Source organism: Falco peregrinus, chromosome 4, assembly GCF_023634155.1.
Source record: "Falco peregrinus isolate bFalPer1 chromosome 4, bFalPer1.pri, whole genome shotgun sequence".
Lineage (NCBI taxonomy): Eukaryota > Metazoa > Chordata > Aves > Falconiformes > Falconidae > Falco > Falco peregrinus.
In genome coordinates this window covers 112,416,499-112,439,876 of record NC_073724.1, presented here as the reverse complement: position 1 = coordinate 112,439,876, position 23,378 = coordinate 112,416,499, and the positions used below count along the sequence as shown (strand labels likewise).

Here is a 23,378-nt window from a genome sequence, read left to right as displayed (position 1 = left end):
GGCTATGGCCACCAAACCCCTGTCTTCCATGTTCTTGGATAGAGAAAGTGGTGTGCCTTAGCCATGCTGACCTTATGGTCCACCTAGGATTGGCATACCTTAAATTAATAAGTCTTGGTCCATACTCAAATGGAAAGACCCAGGTAAGAGAAAAGGGCTTCTCCGAGCATACGACAACATGATGCCAACCCACTGGCAGAACGCAAGGGAAAGAGTTCTCAGTCCAAAAGACTAATGTCAACTTACACGCAAACTTCATGCAGGTATGATGTCTCTGTTAGATGAACAATGAAATAAAGAGTGCTGAGTTGGAACACAGGAGAGGTGGAGAGTCCCCTGAGGCTTTTTTAATGAAGGGAATTTTGCCCAGATGCAGCATGGGAGGTGTGACTGTCTCATGTTTTGGTGATTCTAGTGTCGCACATGGGAATAGGAACACGTATTTTATTACTTGTTTAATGGTTATGGCTGTTGATATATGGAAAGTTGAATTTCCCAACTACTGTCTGAATCACCAACAGTTACTTAAAACAGGGCTTGGCTCAATAACAGGTCAGGAAGGGCGCGTGCTGCTCCTCGGCCACATTTCTCATTCCTACCCTTTCACAGGGGATTCATCTGTTAACCGGCTGCTTCAGAAACTTGTCACATGACAACTGTTGAGGCTCTAAATTATTTTTTAACACTGATCATAAAATCTTATTTGAATATAAAAACAGAGTATTGAATGTACTTGTGTGTATGACTGTCTGCCTAAATATATATTTGAGGGGTTTTCTGGCTTGCTCTTAGGCTCTACCACAAGCCTTTCCTAATCCCTGTAGCTTTTCAGTAAAAATTAGAAAATATATATTGTTATCCTCAGAGATAAGTCCCTTTTCACATGTAGTAGTTTTGCACTAGCCTCCCCAGGAAGAACAGTAAATTAAATAAATTGCAAAGGTTTCCCAAAGAACTAGGCACAGAGAAAATAAAATAAATCAAACATGTAACATTTCTATGATGAAATCTGTTTTACACACCTGACATGGAAACCAGAGGAATCAGTCAAACAATAGTTAACATCAGCCTGTGGTAAGAAATATTTTTTTTTTTTAAATCAATGCTTTTCCCTTTGCCCTTCTTGCTCCAAGCTCCCCCATCACAGGCTCCCTGGCAGCAGGACTCGGGGATAATCTCCTGGAATACCTGAGGCGTAGAAGCCAGCAGGATTAAGGCACCTCGTGCTCCTCAGCATGGCCATGTGATGACCTGCTGATCCCAGCAAAAGGCACCATTTCCCAGCAAAGTTATTTCATTTGCCTATACATTGTTCCTGCCCTGCCGAGATTCTCCCTAAACATAAGGAAATCAGTCACAATGCTTTTAGTAAAAAAAAATAATATCAACAAAACCACTTTTACTAATAACAGTGGCAGCTAAAAGAAACTGCATAATTCAGGTGCAATTTGCCCAGCAATAAAAGAATTGCTGTCCCTTTGCTCCAAGGGGCAGCTTCACAGAATATATAATTTCTGATGCCACCCATGCAGCTCTGTTAGCTCTGATCAGTCTAATGTATAAGAAAGGAGTGGGTGGTCTGGAGGCTGCCCGGTAATGTACCGAGCAAAGAACACAGATACGGTGTTTGCAAACGGCTTGATGGGAATATAACAGGAGTCAAGGTTTGTTTTCCAGGTCCAGAGGCATCTGCTTAAAGTGCTTTCTGCAAATCTCTTGGCAGGTGGCCAGTATTCTCTGTGGGGATTTGGGTGCAGGTTTTGGTGTGCCATTAACTGTCAAAGTGCTATGGATTTGAGGGGAACAAAAATTTAATTTTTTCTGGAAAACGTATTTCTTCCCTTGTGAAGTTACTTTGCCGTATGTTGGTGTGGGAAAGGTAGCTTACATTGAAATACAAAAACGCCAAGCCAGGCCATTTATTCTGGTTGTGCCCTATGTTCACACTTAATCTGACCACATCAATTTATATTTGTCTTATCTTAAGAAAAGAGATAGTTTACCCCCAAATTGTTTATTTTCTCATTTGTAGGTTCACTGTGCTTATTTAACTCACCAGATCCTTCTGGGTCTTTTTTTAAACAATCATTTACTCTAAAGCATGTAATCAAACAAGGAATTTGAAGAGCCTGAAATTGTTTCTGAGTCCAAATTTTAATTTTACTTCCTCTCCAATTGCCAGAGGAAAGCAATCATGTGCTAGGCAGAAGATGAAGGTCTATAATAAATGCCTGTATTTTGAAACATGTAGGGGGTGGGGGAAAATGTCACTTGGCTTTTACCCAGAACATGTGATAACAAGATTAACCCTGAAGTGTATTTTGTGTGTAAATGCATCCAGGGTAGGAATGCGGAAGGACATTGGAGGGTCCACTAGAAGAGAAGTCAGCAGTGAAGCATTCCTGGTGGAAAGGAGAAATTTCTTTCACACCCAGGATTTTGCAGGGGTCAGAGAGAGCACTCCATGCACTGAAGCGTAACGCCAATGCTCTCCTGCTGCTCTGTGAGGATGTCGCTGTTTGCCATGGGTTTTCTGCTAGTCAACCTTCAGCCATCCACCGGTCAGTTCCCTAGAGCCTGTGCAAATGTGCAGAGCTTGCTGAGGAAGGAGTGCTGTCCCCCCTGGAATGGAGATGGGTCCCCTTGTGGGGAGCTTTCCAGAAGAGGCTCCTGCCAGAACATCCTTCTCTCTCAGGCTCCGCTGGGACCACAGTTCCCTTTCTCAGGAGTGGATGACAGAGAGGACTGGCCCTCTGTATTTTACAACCGAACGTGTAAATGCGAAGGCAACTTCATGGGATTCAACTGTGGGGAGTGCAAGTTTGGTTTCTCAGGAGTCAACTGCACTGAAAGGCGACTGAGAACGAGAAGAAACATCTTCCAGCTCACCATCAGTGAGAAGGACAGGTTTCTTGCCTACCTTAACTTGGCAAAGAACACCCCTAGCCGGGACTATGTTATTGCTACTGGCACATACACTCAGATGAACAATGGCTCCAACCCCATGTTCAGAAACATCAATGTGTATGATCTCTTTGTGTGGATGCATTATTATGCCTCCCGAGACACACTCTTAGGTGGGTCCAATGTGTGGCAGGACATTGACTTCGCCCACGAAGCCCCTGGATTTCTGCCTTGGCATCGAGTCTTTCTCCTGATGTGGGAACACGAGATCCAGAAGATAACAGGTGATGAGAACTTCACCATCCCCTACTGGGACTGGAGAGATGCAGAGGAGTGTGTGGTCTGCACTGATGAGTACATGGGTGGCAGGCATCCCACCAACCCTAATTTACTCAGCCCAGCATCATTTTTCTCCTCGTGGCAGGTAAGGACAGGCCAAGGGGAAAGGGAATGGAATTGTCCTACCTGACGATAGGCACTTAAGTGTGGCACATAAGCTGGGAGCTTAGCCGTGCTGCATTCCCTTAGACATTCCTGGAGAGAAAGCAGGCACTTTAGAAAAAGAAAGCACATCAGATTTTATGTGGATTTAATCTTAATTTAGAGCAGTTTGTTTGTCTCTTTGTCTCTTCTTTCTCTGACTGTAGGATTTAGGCCATCTAAATTTAGGAACCTAAAATGAAGATGGAAGGAGGAAAGTTACATCTTTGTGCGCAAACATGGCTTTTAGCAGACTAAATAAGCTTGGGTCTGCTGGCAGCCAGGTGTGGAAAAGCAGGATTTATGTGCACAAATTGCTATAGCACACAACCATGGAAAAAGAACTGGTGACTGAATGATGGAAAATAGATGCAAAGAGTTTTCAGACGCTCTACCCCTCTCCCAGTGAATTCCTCCACCCAAGAGTTAAAAACTATAAGATTATGCTAATCTGCTCTCAATTTAAACAAGCAAATAAAACAAATCTTTAGAGCACAGAAGAAACAGCTGTGTAATTCACATCAGTAATTCAAAAGAAATATAAGAAGTAATCTTTGTTGCTCAAAGGAACTAAGAAGTAAACCCAACAGCTATTCCTTCCACTTAAAAGCACTGCAAATTAGACTGTAAACCAAAGTAAATTTAGATATTTACATGGGTGATGTTGTCTTATATAACTAAACTATACCATGCTGTTCTAACACTGAGAGTGTCTAGACTTTTTTTGTCTCTCCCTCATTACTGCCACATTGCCTAAAATACAGTGACAAAGGTCTATTAGCTTCCATAGACACACTCCATCATGACAATAGCAACAGTCGCTTCTGGCACTGAAATCTATGATTATATTGGTGTAAATCTATCTTTGCTCTATTTATTTCTGCAGCAACAGCCCAAATGAAGGCTGGACAGTTTTAGTGATTTAATGGAAAGTGAAAGAGAGACAAGCTCCAGCAGCTCTGTGATATTCCGACATAAAAACCCCAGCAACTAACTGGGTTTACAGGGCTGGTTGTACTGTATTTGGTCTTGATGTGTGTCCTCTGAATAATATAGGCCACGTATGTCCCTGTAAATTCAAGCATTCCCAGATACTGTAACAGACCTATTTTAGGACATTCTCTGACACACGTTTTGTATGTGTAGACTGGTTCCCCCCCAGAAAGGTACTTTTCAGGGACCATTCCCAGGGGAATGTTTGCATGCTGCCACCCTGTTTGGGAGGCTAAGATGATTTTACTGGCATAGACATGGATTATTTCATGTCATTTGGCCTCAGTGCCCAGGAAATTTCCTGGCCACATTTAATTTACCAGTATAGGTACAGCCATAAAATAGATACATACATAAATATAGCATAAAATAGTTATAAACATGTCCTTTCATCCCATTTTCTAAGATTCTGCTCATTTCTAACTGTATGAATTTGGATGAACTCTGCTAACTTAATTAGACTATATTACCAGAACGAAGTGGATCTGATGTTCTGCACTAAGCTGAATAAAGGGTTATGTGAAAACGGTATCAATGTTACAGTGGATTAAACGAAACTAGAATTGCACTGGTTACATGTGTCAAGTGGAGCTATCAATACAGTATATTGGATGAAATAACCAAGGTAGTAGGAGGCAGGTAGCAAAAAGGAATCAGCAAGTTTCTAGCAGAATTTTCTAAAAGACCTGGAGGGGGTCAGATAGTTATGTTTAGCTCGGTTTTTTTCCAAAGGTCTTATTAATCACATCCAGATTTTTAGAATTTTTCCAGCCTGGTAATAAGTATCCAAAAGAATCTACAAGTAGCAATGAATAGACTTAAGAAACAGTCAGGTTTATAACTTCTCATTTACAGTCAGTTCCCACAAATGTATTCTGAAAATAAATTCTTTTATGAAACGAGTTGCTTTTAAAGATATTTCTGTATAACTTAAATAGGTGCAACAATAGAAATTGTGCTATGATTAAAACTTATTCAGTGTTAGTGTATGTATGTAAAAGCACCTAAGTAATTTGTGGAAGTTTTCCAAGTAATTTCTGAAGATGGGTGCTTACCACTTATATTTTTCATCCACTTCTTGAAATATTATGCTTTTATCAAAATTTCAAAAATAGGACTACAATAACTTTAGCTTCATAAGGTGTTTTTCCCCTTTAACACCTGCTATCTATGTATATCTCTGTTGTCTTATCTAGCAAAAGAATGAAAGATTGAATAGATCTGCATTTTCAGTCAGTGAGTCTAGGGTGAAGATACAACACAAACTTGTATTTCTTAATTAGACTTGAATCTAAATTTAAACAATTGTTTGTGATGGAATAACAGTCAATACAGTTCCTTCCAGTAGGACAAAGTAAGAGATCAGAGTCTCACCCCAGAAAATCAAAAGGGAACAAAAATAGCCTTAGCTTGAACCAGAAAACAGCCACAGATCTGCTGCAGAATACGCCGATTATCTGAGCTCTGTAGCTAAACAGCAAGAGGGGAAAAAAAAAAAAAAGAAAAAAAAAAGAAAGAGGAAGATCCAGAAATGTGAAGGAATTTAGGCTTTTAATAAGCATTCAAAATAAAAAGAGGGCAAGAGAAACCTCTTGAATATCACATCTATAATATGGTGTCCTTTTTAGAATTTTAAGTCTCCTTCCAAGGCATAATAAAACAATGCCTGCTATGATAGGAAACAGTTATAGATTTATTTAAAAAAAAGGTAAAATGCTTATTTGCAGAACAGCATCTCTCTCTTTTTTTAATCCCTAAAGAAAGGAGAAAATACTTTATTCCATTGAGAAGTTGCCATGGCAACATGGATACCCATGAATACATGCTGAAATTCTTGCTTTCGCCTTACTTTTTCTTCAATGTGCTGCTGTTAGCACTTAGCTGAGTGAATTATCTGTCCGCTTTTTTCTCATGACACTTCTGATTCCTGCCTCTGGTTTTACCAGCAGCACTATCAGGAATCTTTAGTGTTTTTATTTGTTTGCTTGGCTCATGTTTTAGGGTAGGTGGGAGGGATTTTCTCATGTTTTCCGTTACTTGTTTGTGATGATTCAAGGGTTGCATTCAGAATTAGGACTGCGTGACACCTACTAATGCTTTGCAGATTTTTGCAATTCCATGTTGACTTAATGGAAAGCTATATGGGAGATTGAGATGTGCATGCCATTTTGAGAGTTTTTAGGTTTAGTGTCCATTTCTATAATAATTCAAGATAATGGATTTGTTAAAAAATTAACTATTTTGCCTCACTTAAACAGTAGTAGGTGAAATTCTGCTTTCCTCGGCACCAGAACTAATTTGGAGAAATCACTGAAGTCAGTGGAGTTGCAAATGCATGAAAAGCTGCCTGCAAATAAAAGCAGGATCTGTCTGCTGGTAGTTAACAGTTTGGGGATCCCCACGGTGTGCCTGACAGATGATGAAGAAAGTAAAACAGGAGAATGTAAATGCTGTTTTGGTGTTGCTGCTGTGGTAAGCAGACTACACCACCAACTTTAGCCTCCTGTATTTTGTGTGTCCTAAAGGAAGAGTGACTTGAGAGAAGTAATTGCATGATGTGAAGAGCTGTCTGCTCTCAGAAGCGCTTCTCTAAGCCTGCAGCCAATTCTTTGTTGCAAGCATGGAGAATTTCCCTTAGCATTTCATTCTGTATCACCCTGCAGAACCACTTCCACAAATGCAAAGCTACTACAAAAGGGAAACAAGTTACACAAACAGAAAATGGATATAATCTGAACTAATAATGACAGTACTTTAGATCCATTACATGAAGATATGACTTCATAAGAAATAGGAAATTCAGCTATTCAGATGCAGTTATTTAATTCTAAGCACAGTTTATCAGGGAGCTGTATTACTAGGGGAATCATCTGAGGGGATCATTTCAAGCACTATTTTATGCCCACCTTTAAAAGCTGTAGGAAATCTTGAAAAATAGAAACACCAGAAACCAACATTTCTTGATTCTAAAATCACCCAGTCTTACATCCATCAGCTTGTGGACACTCGAATATCTCTTGAACTCAATGACTTCCTTTTTATTGCAACTTAATAGGTTTTGGTGCCAGCTACAGGCTGGTAAATTAAAAAGCAACAACCCAAATGGAGCAAGTAACCATAAAAGAGGAGTTTATCAAGATTGGTCTACTAATGAAATGCTGACATGGATTATAAATCTTAAACATATCCTGTTACAAAAAGATAACTCTCCACATGCCATACCTCACTACCACAGCCTGAGGGAATCAGGATCTATGCACAGCAGGAGCAACCACTCGGCTATGCTCGGGCTTTTTATGCCACTGCAACCTCAGAGTAATTCCCCTTTTTCCATGGGATCACAAGTGAATGACAGCAGTCTGGCCTGTAGATGCTTGGTTGTTTTCTAGTACGTGCCCATGACTGCTCCAGAGTTGTGTAGTGTAAAAGATAAACATTTTCAAAGGTGTGTAAATTAATGGCTAAGGATTTTTTTTTTTTTAATAGTTTTGTTAATAATTAACCAGAAAAAGAAGATTACCATCTCTCTGTAGAGAAATGTGTCTTAGTGAATTTGTAGTAGACATGGAGATGGTAACACTAACTGTACAGCTTGGAGACAGCCAGAAAGCAGGGGAATCACAGACTGCCAAACCTGAAAGTGTTAATGAATGTTTCAGCAGTAATTGATAACGGAGTTTCCTACTCCACCCTACCACCATTTTGAAGTGCTGAATGGGGTGTATGTTACCCACACACACACCCTCCAATCCCAGTTCTGGGCTGCCTCTGAAGTTCTGGGCTGCCTCTGAGCAAAGAGATGAAACTCAGCCAGCTTTTACTAAAGGCTGAGAAAATACCTTGAAGGCCCTGGGTTTGTTTCAGTGCTGTCACTTCATGTTTGTCTCATTCCCTTTTAGCCTGAGTTTCACAGCTCATCCAGTTAATGCATACGCTGTAAGGGTCAGAAAGATAATTAATGACCTTATCTTGCACAAAGATGTTTCTTACAATTTATTTGAAGCTTTGCTTTCCAAATTTTCTTCGTTTCATTCAGTCCTTTTCCTGTTTTACCTTTCAATCCCTGCTGATATTCAGGAGTACATGAAGAAACAGATGTAAATATCCACAGTCTCTTAAAAACTTTTTGTTCTGCTATAGATACATCACGTTTTAAAGTTCTGCCTATAAAAGCAAGCTTCCAAAGTACAGTTTGTTCTGTTGCAGGTTATTTGGGGATTTCCTTGCATTTTCCCAGTTTGGTGAGTAAAGGGTTTCTGGATGCTACTTAATTAGAATTAGATTATGCCAGGTCCTAATGCAGCCCAAACCCTAGAAGTTAAACCTCTTTACAATTGCCAAATGTTTTAAATCCAGTGTGAGGGCTGCACTTTAATGCTATTCCCAAGCAAAGATGTGAGAATAAATGGAGAAGGACAGAGAAAGGCAACAGATCAGTGGAAAATCCCTTTTGGCCACATAATGGGAGCCAATACTCCAGTTCAGGAGTCTAGACCTCATGTAGGACCAACAGGGACATGTGGGTGTGTCAAGGAGGGCCATGAAGTGTCCACATTACAACCTTAGGAGAGCTGGGTTGGGGGCCACAGACAAGCAAGTCATGTAGTTGCCCTGGCTGTAGTCTGAAATGGTTCTTTTAAGCTATTTTAACCTGGAGCATAACACCATGAAAACATGCTGGCAGTTTCTGGATGTGGGCAGACTTCTGCTCAGTGGTCTCAGAAGAGAAGCAGAGCAAGGGACAAGCTCTAAAGGAAGCAGAAGGGTGGATTAACCCTTTGAGTGGCCATATTTCCCCAACAAACTTTCTATGTGAGCAGCTTTTTCATTACCCTAGAAAATACCTTTTTCCAAGGGTTCAGGTATATATTAGCTGTATTGCATGGCCCTGTGAGCTCAAATCTAATAAGTACAAAAAAACCACGAAGAATTTGTCATCAAAACTCCCAAAGCTTTGAATTTAAAAATAGCAGACAAAGGACTGAACACTGCTGAAGACTCCTGCAATGCAGTTCACTTTATTTAAGCACAGGGGCTGCTCTGCACAAGCAGTTGCGAACTAAAAGACAAGAGGGTTTCCCATTTGTGAAAAAGTGCGAGACAGCAACAACGCTTCTGTGCATTTACAGTCTGTTTGTTAAGAAATTATACAAAAAGCTGTGCTAAATATCTCAGCTGCAGTGCATGGAGGGATTTTTTTGCTGTGTGCTACATGGCCCGGGGTGATGCTGCACATTCTGGACTGCCATCTACTGGCATTTGCTCTGCTAACTACTTACATAAGCTTTTCCTCAGAGTATCTTCCTAAAATTTCGCTGGAGCCAGTGAATTTAAGCATGCAGAAGAGCAGGCACTCACTGCAGGTTGAATATGAAGCTTTGTCCGGGGTGAACTGAGAAATTTGTTCTGAAAAGGAACAAAAAAACCTGTGTTTTAAAACAGCGTGTTTCTAGTAGAAAGTACCCCCGATGAATGAAAAGGTGGCAGTGATGTGACCTATTTTGTGTGTGCTTTATGCAGATTGCATCTAGAATGAACCATTTGACTGACCTATGCCCCATTACCACTTACACATCATATTGATAGAACAGCAAATTATAGTTTCAGGATACACCCATAATTTATTTTACCTAAGTTACACCTTTCTGGAAAAACATCCTGGTTAATTTTATGGCCAGACCTTAATTTTTAGTCCAGAAAAAACAGCAGAAAGTCACTGACAAGTATTTTCGTTCCTGCCTCCTATGTTGGCGTTTTTTGACCATGAGTTGCCAAATGCCTTATAACATCCATCTTCTGTTTAGCATGGATTTGATTAGTCAGATAGTTAGTGAGGGCTACACAGACACACACATGGAAAACAAAAATTTAGCACTCTAACTGTTTATAAGCCTCATAACATTAACAGATGCATTACATCGCACCAAAATGGATCAACAGAACAAAGGGGAAATGTTCCTCTGTTTAGATATATTTGAGACTTCATGCTTGAAGATTCCCTGTTTGAAAAGCCAGCTTTGAAGGGAACATTATTCTTCTTTAAGACACAATAAATGGCTCTGGATATATCCCCAGGGCAGTAGGGAGATGATTAAAAGATAGGAGATGGCAGGGCAGAGAAGTCAGAGGAAGATATGGACCTAGCTAAAGTCCACAGGGAACAGAGCCAAACAGAAAATCCACGTGTATGTAGTTTCTGAGCCAAATGCCAACTGGGAAATGTATTGAGCTCCGCCAGCCAAGACACACTTGCCTTCTTCACTAATGAACTTCTAGGGACATAGGAATGTGCATTTTTATAAGCGATATTACTAGACCATCTCCTGAATCATCCCTTTATTTTTCTTCTAATGGGAATAAACTCCCTCAGTAACACAAACCAGTCATAAAAAAAAAGTACCATAGCTATAACCACAGGTTTCTCCCTGTCATTACTTCTCCTTTCTCAGTGGGGATTCTTAGAAGAGACTTCTTAGAGGCACAGTCCTGACCCACTTGGTGAGCTTTTGGGGGAATGTGCACAGGAAACTGCTGGACAACTACCTGCAACCTCCAAAGGCACCTTAGTAGTTTCAACAAACTAGGGCAGATTTCAGCTAATAGAGCAGCCTCTAAGGATAAATTTCTCTGATAAGCTTTCTTACTTCCTCAAAAAAAGATGAGAATGATTTATTCATGAGATTCATATTCATAAGAAACTTATCATTTAAGAATTCCAGATCCTTAAGAATCTAGGTTATATCACCAGCTCCATCATATGTTTTCTGTGAATTTGTGGTCGAATGACTTAGAAAAGATTTCATCTCATCTCCTTCCACTCATTCAAAAGTTCGTTAGGCAGCAGAGCAACTTGCCTTTGGCTCTGTCTTCAGTCACTTCAGAGGCACATCAGTGCCTCCAGGGTGTGATCCATCCTGTCCTAATGCTAAAGCAGAACATTAAGTCGAACACTCTTAATTTTGCTTCCCTTGCTAACTGCAGTCCAGAGACAGTTTCTGCATTGATTTTTTACACATTTTATTTCACTGACTTAGTCAATGGAGAGAGTTAGGCACCCCTAGAGGTAAGTACATCTTACCTACCAGACATCTGGCTTAGGAGGGCCGAATCACACTCAGGAGATGCCTCTCTCTCTATTGATTGCAGAGGTCATCCTAAAGTGTTGCTTCAGGCTGGCAATGGGTACACCACTAGCACTGGTGAAATGAATCTCCCACTCACTTCCTTCACTAACAGAGAATCTCGTGTTCTTCCACCCCATTCACAGAACAGATGATGGCTTTCATTCACCTTTTTGTTCACTGATACAATCCATGAACTAGAAATACACTTCCAGGGTGAAAGAAGTCTGGGAGCTTTAGTGTTATGTGTTTTTTCCGCTATGATGTCTGGCTCAATAATGAGACTTTCTCCACACAAAGTTTTCATTAACTACATTGATTCCCTGCTAACCACAGTCTTATATTTTGAAGGGATCTCTGGTGATTTGGAATTTTGTTTCGGTGGGTTTTTCAGGAAAAAAAAAACCCAAACCAATAGACAGCAGTTTTGGTTCAGAGCCTCAGCTTCACGTGAAAGAGATACAGAATGTCTTCTGGGAGTTCTGAACAATGGTTGTTCTGTTTCACTTTCATAGACCCATCAACCATACCACTACACATACCCACCAAACCCTCTAGTCCGATCTTCTGCTTGTTGTTGTGTCGTTATGTTTTTCTCCATCCTCCATGTTAGGCAAGTTCTTGAATATAAAGTAGAAATATGAGTTTGCCCTTGCACTGACTCCCTGTAGGTTTTTGTACCCGAACATGCAAAAATCCTCCCTCTCATTGCGATCACTTCTCTGGCCAAGCAGTGAATGCAGTGAAAGCTACTATAAAAGCTCATGGTCACCAGAAGACCCACATCCTTAGGTAAAACCTAAGTTACTGTGGTTTAAAAAGATATCGAGCAGGGCCTTAGTGACATACAGTCTATGTAGGCGCTTTTAACCCACAGCAAATGTAAAGGAGTTTGATTCAGTCAAAATTAGCTATGATTCAAAGCTATATTGGACTACCTTGTTCTTCCAGGAATCTCAGACTGGACTGGCAGCTTCTACAGATCATCTAACAAATAATGACTTGTTATGCCACGTTAACTAGACTTCGCCTCTGAACCCAGAACATTTTTATAAATTATGCTGGATTCTGACAGTATTTAATATCTGTATCCATCTCTCTCTTTAAGGTCCTTTCCCAATACCCATTACTATGGCATCTCAGTTGGTGATATATGTTCACCCCTGCAACATTCCTGGGAAGTAAGGAATGCCTTTTCCCATTTTGTACATAAAACATCATCAAAACATGGCGAAACTAAGTGTCCTTTTATTCTAACAAAGCACAGACAGATATTTTCAGAATAAAGGTGGCGTTTTTTCATATTCCAAGTCAACAATTCCCTTTCTTACTGTGTGGGGAGAAAAATCTGATTATTATGGTTTTGTTCAGTAGTCTGCTGAAGCCAAAAAGCTTCCATTTAGCGACTGCAGTAGCAGATCTAACTCCATTTGTGTCCTGCTGCATTCACAGGTAACACTGAATTTAGCCTCCGTGAGTTTTCAAGGGCATAAATGAGAACTGATGCCTCAGTCCACATGGGTAATTTCACATACAGACTACTGTATTCTTTCAAAATGTGAACTGTAGTAGAGGGGTGTCTTCTATGAAACAACCCAGCTTATGTTAAAATCATACATATAAAATTAAAAAAAAATAGATGTTCTTGCAACAAACATTGCATTGTACATCCTCTTTGCTCCTTTAAAAAAATATTAATCAAGGTACCTCTTTTGTTTGCTTTTATTTTTTACAATTGCAACTCTGCTAATAGAAAGTGTTTATACAGGTAATCTGTACTCGGTCTGAAGAGTACAACAGCCAACAGGCTTTATGCAATGCCACAAGTGAGGGGCCTATACTACGAAATCCTGGGAACAATGATAAATCAAGGACGCCAAGGCTCCCATCCTCAGCTGAAGTTGAATTTTGCCTGTCCCTGACTCAGTATGAATCTGGATCCATGGATAAAATGGCCAATTACAGTTTCCGAAACACTTTGGAAGGTAACATGTTTTATTCTTTTATGCCATTCCTATCTGTAAATTTTTTCTCTCTGAGGTCAGAGTCTTTAAACTCTGGGCCGTTTGAGCTGATTCCATGAAGCACCACTCAAAAAGAAAGAAAAAGTTATGCTTACTCCTGGAATAACAACAGACAGAAAGAACCATGCTAAAGGCATTTGATAAGAAAATAGAAACTATAGACTAGAACAGACCTTAAATCCCTCTGTTAGGAGATATTGTCTCCTGCTACAGTCAGCACCAGACACAGCAAAGAAATTCAGCACTGCATAAAAGGAGAACATCTAATAATCTATTTACACAGGATCATAACCATGTCCATGTGGGTTACAGGTTTTCCCTGGAATCCACTGTCTTCCAGAGGCCAGGCTGGACAACAAGGGTGAAAGAGGGTGCTGCCAGTTGCCATGTTGCGTCTGCATCCTGCCACTGTGAACTCCACAGCAGACTTCTCCCCAAACTTCAAGGATTAGGGATCAAGTTCTACCTTAGTATATGACCCTTAGTATCATTTGCAAAATAATTTAGCTATTTATCTTAATTATCTAACTACCCAACCTGTTCTGAATGTTCCTAATTTGCAAGGGTTCTTTGCTAAAAGGAGGAGTTATTCTTAATTATCTGCCTACCTGATCTCTTTTGAATCTTGCCAAATTACTAATAAACAAGGATAGCACATTATATACTTATCAATAAATATTTCCACAGTTTCATATATCAGCAGAAACAAATGTGATCTACTTTTGATGTCCCAGAGATGTTTGTTTGCAAGGAACTATGCAAGGGCCAAACCAATGCAATAGAGGAGCTGGTGCAAAGATGAGAAAGCAAAGCTTTTAATATGTTCAATATTACTCTTAATGCAGTGTGGAATGCCATAAAACTTTCTTGGCGTGTGTGTGGGGTGTAGGGGGGGTGTGTATGTGTGAAGTGAACAAGTTTCTGCTCTAAAAACAGTCAAAAATGTGGAATTTGTATGCTGAATCCAACAGAGAATCCAGACGTGAAATGACTCCAGCTCTGGACATAGCTGTACTTTCTTTCTCTTGAAAACAGAAACCACATGAAGTATGGGAAAGAAAAAGGTGACACTGAGTAGAGGTTTGCTCACATTTTCCTTCACAAAGCATGTGAATATATGCAAAGGGTGGAATAGGAGGAGCAGAGAAAAGGGAATTTAAGTAAACAAGTCATGAAATAATGAGGGTCTACTATCATGCTGCTGGTATTGTAATCAAAACCAAAGGCACAGTCTATGGAAGTTGCACAGAGCCACGTACAGGTTTACTGAGAAGGAGAGTCAAAATGGACCGCTCACTTATAAAGCCTAAATTTCAATATCACGGCTGCTCATTAAATAACAATCATTCTGTGAGTACTGGCAGAAAAAGGGCAAAACCTGCTCTTTGTCAATGCTAAGTCTGAACCGGCAGATAAACAGAGCCACAGATCAAGTACACCCCTTCGATACAAATGGATACATTTTCTTGAAACTGAAAATAACAGCAGCTATTTGAAAAAAGGGCAACAATATAGATGTTCAACAGAATGCACAATGGAAAAAGCACTTAGAGGTCTCAAAAAGCCTGGAAGAATTTATTTTAACTTCAAAATCAGAATCAGTGTTTTGTCTGATCAATCTATCAAACCTTTTCTCCGTCGCTGTCTGTCACGTTAATTTCATGGCTAGCAAGCACAGTCACAGCTGGTCTTTGTTAATATCATACTGTCATCTGTCAATCACACTTGAAAAGGGTCATGCTTTAATCTGAATAATGGTAATGTCACTCTGAAAAGAGCTCTGCTGGATCAAATTTTCCTCCAAGTGAATTCTTTTGGTCTGTGTAACAGCCCTTCAGAAGATGAAGAGTGTTCATCTTCCTCCTAAATGAGGTTATGAAGCTCTAGCTCACCACTGTGGTCATTTGGAGCCCTCCACATGCCACACAAGACATCTCACGGTTGCCACCAATAGGTTCTAATGGTTTTCATGTGATTTAGATAGATCTTCTAATAGACTGGGGGAAACCTACATGTCCTTCAGGACATATGCAAGTCAGATACAATTCTGAAGACACACAGCTTAGGTGGCTACAGAAGCAGCATATATTATCTTGGTCACAGTGCCGCATGGCCTCTGGATGCATCAAGTTAGCTCAGTGCAGGGGCAGAACATGCCTGTTTTATAAATCCATCCAGGTGTGCCCTCCCTGACACGCACCCTAGCCCTTTCAGAGTGTCTGTAGGATCCCTCCTATGTGATCCTAAACGGGAAGAAAAGAGATTGAGTAGCTCCTTTTCTCATGGCAGTGAAAGTGGACATTTGCAAGTCCTAGGATACATGCAGAAGAAGCCTGGGAAGCTGTAGCACAGTGAGGAAAAACTGTAGGGTAAAACTAAGGCAATGAGTGTCCTTTCCTCAGAAGCTCTGTAGACATGAAATCAAAAAAACAGGACAGTCATACATTAGAATCTCTCTATTTTAGGGGAAATCCTGTTAAGAAAGCGATCATGTTTGCTCATAGCCCAACTCCCAGTGCAATTACCAGATCCTGTATTGTTGTCTAACTTGTATAACCTAGCTAAATAAGATTTACAGTGCTCAGGAGCTGCTATGGAAGAGAGCAAAAGTCAACAGAGTGATGTTACCTTTCTTTCCATAAGAATATGTAATTAGAGCCAGAGATCACTGAAATGAAACTGTGTCCACAGCATTCCACGATAAGGCGTTTTTTTTGGTGATGGATCTGTCTGAATGCAAGCCAGATGCGGCTCAGCAGGCATTTACCTGTATTACTATGGCGATGGAGCTTATTCCATCAGACACAGTGTTATTCTGAGGCACTTTTGGGGGGCTGGGTTTTTTAGGATATTTTATTTTTTAATCTGAATTATTTCAACACTCAGCTTTACACTACAGGACCACAAACTTTTCTGTCAACTAACTTATTTAGCTAACAAGATAGTGAACTGTAATTCAAAGCCAAGAATACATGGCTAATGTTGAAAAAGATGGTGGAAAGTTTTTAAACAAGTTTTACTGCCAAAAAATCCCATATTGTATTAGCTTATTTCTTACAAATGGCCTGCTTAGGGTTTTTTTTTGTTTGGTGGTTTGTTTTTTTTTTCTTTGTACAGAGGCCAAGCTTAAATTGCCAGCTTGGATTTATTGTGCCAGTACCCACTTCTGTGTGACGGCATTCCTTCAAACTTGCTAACACTCTATAGTTCCTAACATTTACTTTTTTTTCTAAGCAAAAAGCTTTTAAATCCTTCTGTACTTGTTTACGTAACTTTGTGCCAGTAGACCTAAGGTCAAATTCTAATCTCTTTTAGATCCAAAGTAAGTCCATTAACTTTACTGGAGTTACTCTAGATTTACAAAAGATGACCAGAACCATTGAGTGGCTCCTAATTTACACTGATGTGAGATTTACTTCTCAGTTTTAGTTCTGTAATGGCAAACACCTGTCATCTCTTAGAAGAACTGATCACATAGAAGAACTCCTTCTGGGCAAAATTTTATGCTCTTCTGTGCTTGAGTGCACTGGAACAAAGACAACATCGTTTTACTCTTCAAAGGGATAGATACCAGTATCATTATGAGCAGATGCCAAAAACACAGGATGAATCTGTTTGACTAATAGCAAATGCTGCTATAGAGTCAGAAATTACATCACTGAAGAATAACCACAACAGCCATAAACAGCAAAGGTTGATCACGTTCAGTAAAACAACACCCCTCTGAGGCTGAGCACATGAGTTGCCTTCTTACTCTGGGACAGGCCAGCTTCAGCTTTGCCTGAAAAACAACAGGTTAAAAGCAGTTTGCACATTGTCCCTTGAAGTAGAAGCAATTATTTTAAATACAATTTGTTGAATCTTGACCCTAACTGTGGAACACTGCTGACTTCACTGGATTCTTCATGGATACAAGAAGAGAACAGAAAATCAGTCTCATTTATAAGCATCAGGTGAGATCAGAAATGGATTAGGTGACTGCAAAGGAAATAGTTGTTTCTTCTTTATGCAGTTCAGTTTTGGTGTAACATCTTGAATGCCAGCTCCTAAGAATAAGAGATGGCTGAAAAATTTAAATTTCTTTTTATTAAATTTAAATTTCTTTTTATTTATGAGCAAATTCCACATTTTAAATTATTTTATTCATGGCAACTTCAACTGAAGATCAGTGTCTTCTAAGGTTTGCACAAAGTGACAAAAGAACATTAAAAAAATTCTAAAACTATATAATTTTCATTATTCATGAATTAACTCATGACACACAGTATCAAGTCAAGCCATGTCACAGCATTCCACTGTCTGTCACACTTATGTATTGTTGCCACTGTTCTGTCATGAAATAATAGAATAAACCATCAAACATTTCAAAATCTAATTTCATTTTGATAGGACATTTTCTCTTTTTTCTCAAATAAGAGATTTTAATCTGGAAAATTTCTCTCAGTATTTTGGGATCCATATAGCTAATGAAAAATGGTTTCTCAAAATGGAGTTTGCAAAAAAAAACCCTTCTAATTAAAAAAAGTTTTAGCCTACAGTCAACATTCCTTAACCAGCTCAAACCACAACCTCTGGGTAAAATTTAGATGCACATTGAGAAAGCGCTGTCAAGTTGCAGATGGTCATTACTAAAGAACAAGAAAGACTATTCAGCCCAGACCACAGTGAAGCTCTACAAGAGACATTTTATAAAAAAAGCCTGAGATGATGACATGGAATAAATCAGATAATCCCAAACTTTCATTTACTAGAGCCCCCTAGGCCAAATTCTGCAGATCTTGCAGCTACCTCACTCTAGAGAGGTTATGGTAATAACATTGTTTTAGAAAATATGTAAGATTTAACCCTGAAAAAGATTCTGTGAGATAGCCAATGGCAGAAAAACTCCACGAACATTAACCAGAAGAACATCACTGACTTCAAAGACTAGCAAGGGGTATGGCCTTAAAATTCTTATATCTATATTTTGCTTTCTATTTTATGTGCATCTGACATGAACTTCTCTAAAATGTGAAATCCTTATTAAAGAAAAAATCATCATCAGGGAGAGTGGAAGTAACTAGATCAGCCAGTTCAGTTCAGACATAGAATTATAGAATCCCCTAGGTTGGAAAGGACCTTAGGATCACTGAATCCAGCCATTAACCCAGGACTGCCAAGTCCAGCACTAAACCATGTCCCTAAGCACCACAGCTACATGTATTTTAAATACCTCCAGGGATGGTGACTCAACCACTTCCCTCAACAGCCTCTTCCAATTCTTGACAACACTTTCAGGGAAGAAATTTTTCCTAATATCCAATCTAAATCTCCCCTGGTGCAACTTGAAGCCATTTCTTCTTGTCCTATCCCTTGTCACTGGGAGAAGAGACTGACCCCCACCTGTCTACAGCCTCCTGTCAGGCAGCTGTAGAGAGCGATAAGGTCCCCCCTCAGCCTCCTCCTCTCCAGGCTGAACACCCCCAGTTCCCGCAGCTGCTCCCCATCAGAGCTGTGCTCCAGACCCTTCCCCAGCTCAGTTGCCCTGCCCTGAACATGCACCTCAATGTCCTTCTTTCTTAGGGATATTAAGGATGCCACAGTTGTTAAGCAGTCTACTAAGATCATCAGAGGAAATAGGATTGTTGGAATGGTTCCTCCATTCCTGTAGCACTGAGCAATGCTAATGCTCTCTGAGCTCTGCATACCTTCTGCTAAGCATACTTACAGCACTTGTTGCAGATGAGCAACTGAGGAAAAAACTACCAATTTTCAATACATAAAGCTTTGCACTTCACTGATTGTACATGGACTTAAGTGGTCTCCCTTATTAGATTGCAAAATCCACAGTTAATATAATTAAATACTCCATTAAAAGACATGCACGTGACCTAACTGCATGTTCAGTGAGAGCCACCTATATCTCATCCTAAAAACTGTCAGGCAGCCTTAATTTTGTGTGGCACCGTTAGCTCCTCCTATAATAAACTCTGGGCTAAATCCCTACCTGATTTAATTTGGCCTGGCTCCAGTGAAGCTAATTCAAATACACTGATTACTGTTGCTAATTTGCAACACCACAAGAAGAAGCAGAATCAGGTTTATGATCTCTTTAAAATGCGATTTTTCTCTTATTGAAATCACTGGTAGAAATTCCATTCCCTTCAGTGATGTATGTCCTAATGGCTATTTCTAATGCACTCTAATTAAACGAGGGTTTAAAAGGATGTCAGAATGCTACAGCTTCCTATACTGGCCAGATGATTTAACAGCTCACCACCCTCAGGGACAGTCCTGCTTCTCTACGCAGTCTCCAACAGCCAGTTGCTCTTCCTCCTCTTTTTTTACCAACACTGGTTCTCATCGTACCCTTACGCGGGATAGTGTATCTTAGTAGCCTGGAAAAAACCTGACATCCCATACTCCAGGGCAGTTTACTGCCAGACTAGTGAGTTACATCAGTTCACAGAAGGACTGACGAGTTGCAGTCAATGCGTGGGAGAGGAGGGCAGAGCACAGGGCAAGGCACGTGAAGGTGGTGGAGTTCCCCTTACCTAGACACAGGGAGGTCTTATTTCAGCACACTGCACTATTAGAGCTGTAGCCTCACATTTGCTGCAGAGGTGATTTTACTACATCCACCTCAGCAAAGCTTCCCATACTCAAAAAAATTCCTTATTCTTTCACCTGTTCTTTTTAATTGGCTCTACCCCCTTTCATAGCATGTCATTCTGAATAGCTGATTATAGCGAAGCCTTTTGAGAAGTCTGAGAGAAAATAATATGACCCTGACTAATAAAGTGACATCGCATTGTGGGTTTCTTCCTGCTAACTTTACAATTTATATGGACTTGCCTTAGCAAGAAATTAGGTATTAGAACTTCTCATGTGCATGGTTAAACATGATGTCACTTTTGACACTGACTGAATGTGCCCCAGTTAACTGGGAGGTGGAGGGTGGGGTTGCTAAAGCTGTTCCAGTTACAGACTTTTTGATCATTAAGATAAATTGCTCATGAGCAGATGTTCCATGAGAAGTTCTCCAGAGCCAGGATAAGTATTCTGTATATTTTTTATGAATTATTAGATCAAGTGTTTGCAATGCATTAAATTTTAAGAAGTATCCCGAGTCTGATATAAATCGTCTAGCCTCCTGCCTGGACTCTGCATAAAGTTTATCTTCCCTTAAACATACTTAAAATGCAGCTGGATATAAGTGAAAGAGTTGCTTCAGAATGATGTACAGATAGCTAATTTTCAGTTAATATTCACAGAAATTTCCTACATCAATGATCTCCAGAGGTCCCTTCCAACTCTGCCCACTCTGTGATTCCGCAATTCTGTGTTCTATAGAAACAAACAATATTAAATGACTGAGCCTGTTTTATCTTAGGAACCTATAAGTATAGAGATCAAAAAGGAAAATAAAATGAATACATTTTTTCAACATAAATAAATGTACACACAAAAACGTCTGCAGGGATTATGTTGCCTTTTAGCAGTCAGACACAATGGACAAAGAAATTTAAAAATATAAAGCAATTAAGCAGTACATTTGCTGACATGCTGCATTAGCTACATGGCAGAAGTTTTAATTTAGCTTATTGTCATTTCATCTTTGCTATGCCTTTGAAATATATTAGCACTCCTTTACATGTTTTCTTAAGCCCTTGTCTAAAAAACTGAATGCAAATGAAGTGAAAGTAGGTACTTTGATCTTCAGGCTTACTGGAAAAAGAATTATACGCATTGTCATATCAGCATATGATTTCTTCTTGAATATACAGGCTTTGCTGATCCACAGACTGCAATATCAAACATATCTCAAAGTGGTTTGCATAATGCACTTCACATCTACATGAATGGCTCCATGTCCCAAGTACAAGGCTCTGCAAATGATCCTATCTTTGTACTACACCATGCTTTTGTTGACAGGTGAGTTTAATTCTTCTTAGTAAACCTAATTTATTCTGTGTTTTTACAGTGTGCTTTTCACCTATATTTCAAAACTGCAAATACTTCACATGCCTTTACATGCACAGTATTTTCAGACATGTAGAACTGAGCTTTGCTGTTATTCGAGAGCAACTGTCTTTCCTAACCTGTCGGTATGTTCACTGGATGAAATATAATTTGACAAGTTGACAAATGCATTCAGCTTTTATTACTAAAGTAAAAATAGTTCTTCAGTGATGTCATAGTGATTAATATATATGGATGCGTATGTCAGGAAGTTTGGACTAAAAGTGTGTGACTCATTTTAACACGACGATAATCAGTTGGAGCAATTCCCTTACATTCTAAATGTCAGTGCTGTTTTAATTTCTATTCCATAAGGAAAATCCAAGCATGCTATTCATAAATAAATAAGAAAAAAAATGTATTTCAGTGAGACAAACAAAATTGTGACTGTCTCTTGATAAAAGAGTACAGCTGCAGAGAATGAAAGCAAACAGAAGGCTATAATGTTTATTAATAAGAAAGAGTAGGGGGAAATGGTTTTGCAAGAGAAGAGTGAAATTGCTGTTAAGGACAGAATTCCAAGATTTACTCGTGACCTTAAAAACTTCTGTGTCACTATAACACATGCAAATGGCTACTAAGAATTTACTATAGACTGTATTACACCACTGTGGTGACTAAAGAGCAATAAGAAGGAAGTTAGCTAAGCAAAGGAATGTAAAACCACACAAACAATACTCATTCTGGAGCAATTTATATCTTCTTACTAATCTTCCCCTACTTTCCCACCATGCACTGACTGTGACTTAGCTAATGCAATGCTTAGAACAAACAAAATATTACCCTGTACAAACTTTTGGGACTCTTTCATAAGTTTGTATGCTCAGAAACCTGCTGGCTGAGACTCTGCCTGCAGCAGCAAGGCACTTATTCGGATGAAAACCAAAATGATTTTGGGTCACTAAGGCATGCAGCACAGGAGGGGTGCAGATTACTACTTGCAGGCATCATCTTGCAGTGAAGTTTTCCAGTTTCACGCAGTTCACACCGAAACTCTTATATAAAACTTTACCTTATTTAACCAAAAAGCTAGTAGGTGTAAAAAGATAAATTTGAAGTCAGGCTTTTTTCTTCTCAGTTTATACATTTAATGAGCCTAATGGTTGTATTCTTCATACTTTACCCATACAGAAATAGGGCGCATCAAGTCTAAGCAGTTCACCCAGCCATCCATGGAATGGTTCCTTCAAAGGGTGATCCACCTGTCTTCTGATCCTAATACCGTAGGGTATAATTAGCCTTCTGGGGGTGTCAGTTTTGAAACTCTTTTCTTTGAAAAGCTTTTCTTCATAACTTTTTAAACATTAAACAGTATCGTTTAGCTGCAATATAGCATATCTACCCATTCACTGTTTGACAGGATGGATGCACAAGGTTTCAGGTGTGGTTACAAATTTTGAGTTTGGTGCCTGGAAATTAGCTTTCCAATATCTAGGCTATCAAAAAATGGATCAATTGAATATTCAGAGGAAAGGAACGTAGAAGAGAAAGCATTAAAAGCTCCACCATATCAAAAGAAACATTTTTCTTAAGACATTCACACTTCTATAAGACCTACTCATCTCCTAGCTCCCACTCATTGCAGGGCTTAAGTAGCACCTTGGTCTTCATGGTGACCCCTCCCACAGAGGAATTTCAGTCACAGTCATTACGAACCCCTGGAAACACTTCTCATAACTGTAGTTACTATCCATTTTAGAAGGCAAAACTATTTGTGAAAGATAACATCATTAAATCCTACTACTGTTGTGGAAATAAATCACTGCACAGGCACTGTGGGGGCAATACAGATATCCATGATGCAAGCTCATCCCATCTGTTGGCAGAAAGGATATTGCCAGTGCTCTGCAGCTGC

General features: G+C 39.6%; 1 protein-coding gene across 1 annotated transcript in view; it reads left to right on the top strand.

Moving 5' to 3' along the window:
- Positions 1-2,339: 2,339 nt before the first annotated feature.
- Positions 2,340-23,378, top strand: part of TYR (tyrosinase) — a 49,243-nt gene continuing 28,204 nt past the window's right edge. The window contains exons 1-3 of the mRNA XM_005232200.3: positions 2,340-3,328; positions 13,267-13,483; positions 21,289-21,436. Coding sequence (XP_005232257.1) covers positions 2,486-3,328; positions 13,267-13,483; positions 21,289-21,436 — 1,208 coding nt within the window. The 5' untranslated portion in view covers positions 2,340-2,485. The remainder of the gene's footprint in view (positions 3,329-13,266; positions 13,484-21,288; positions 21,437-23,378) is intronic.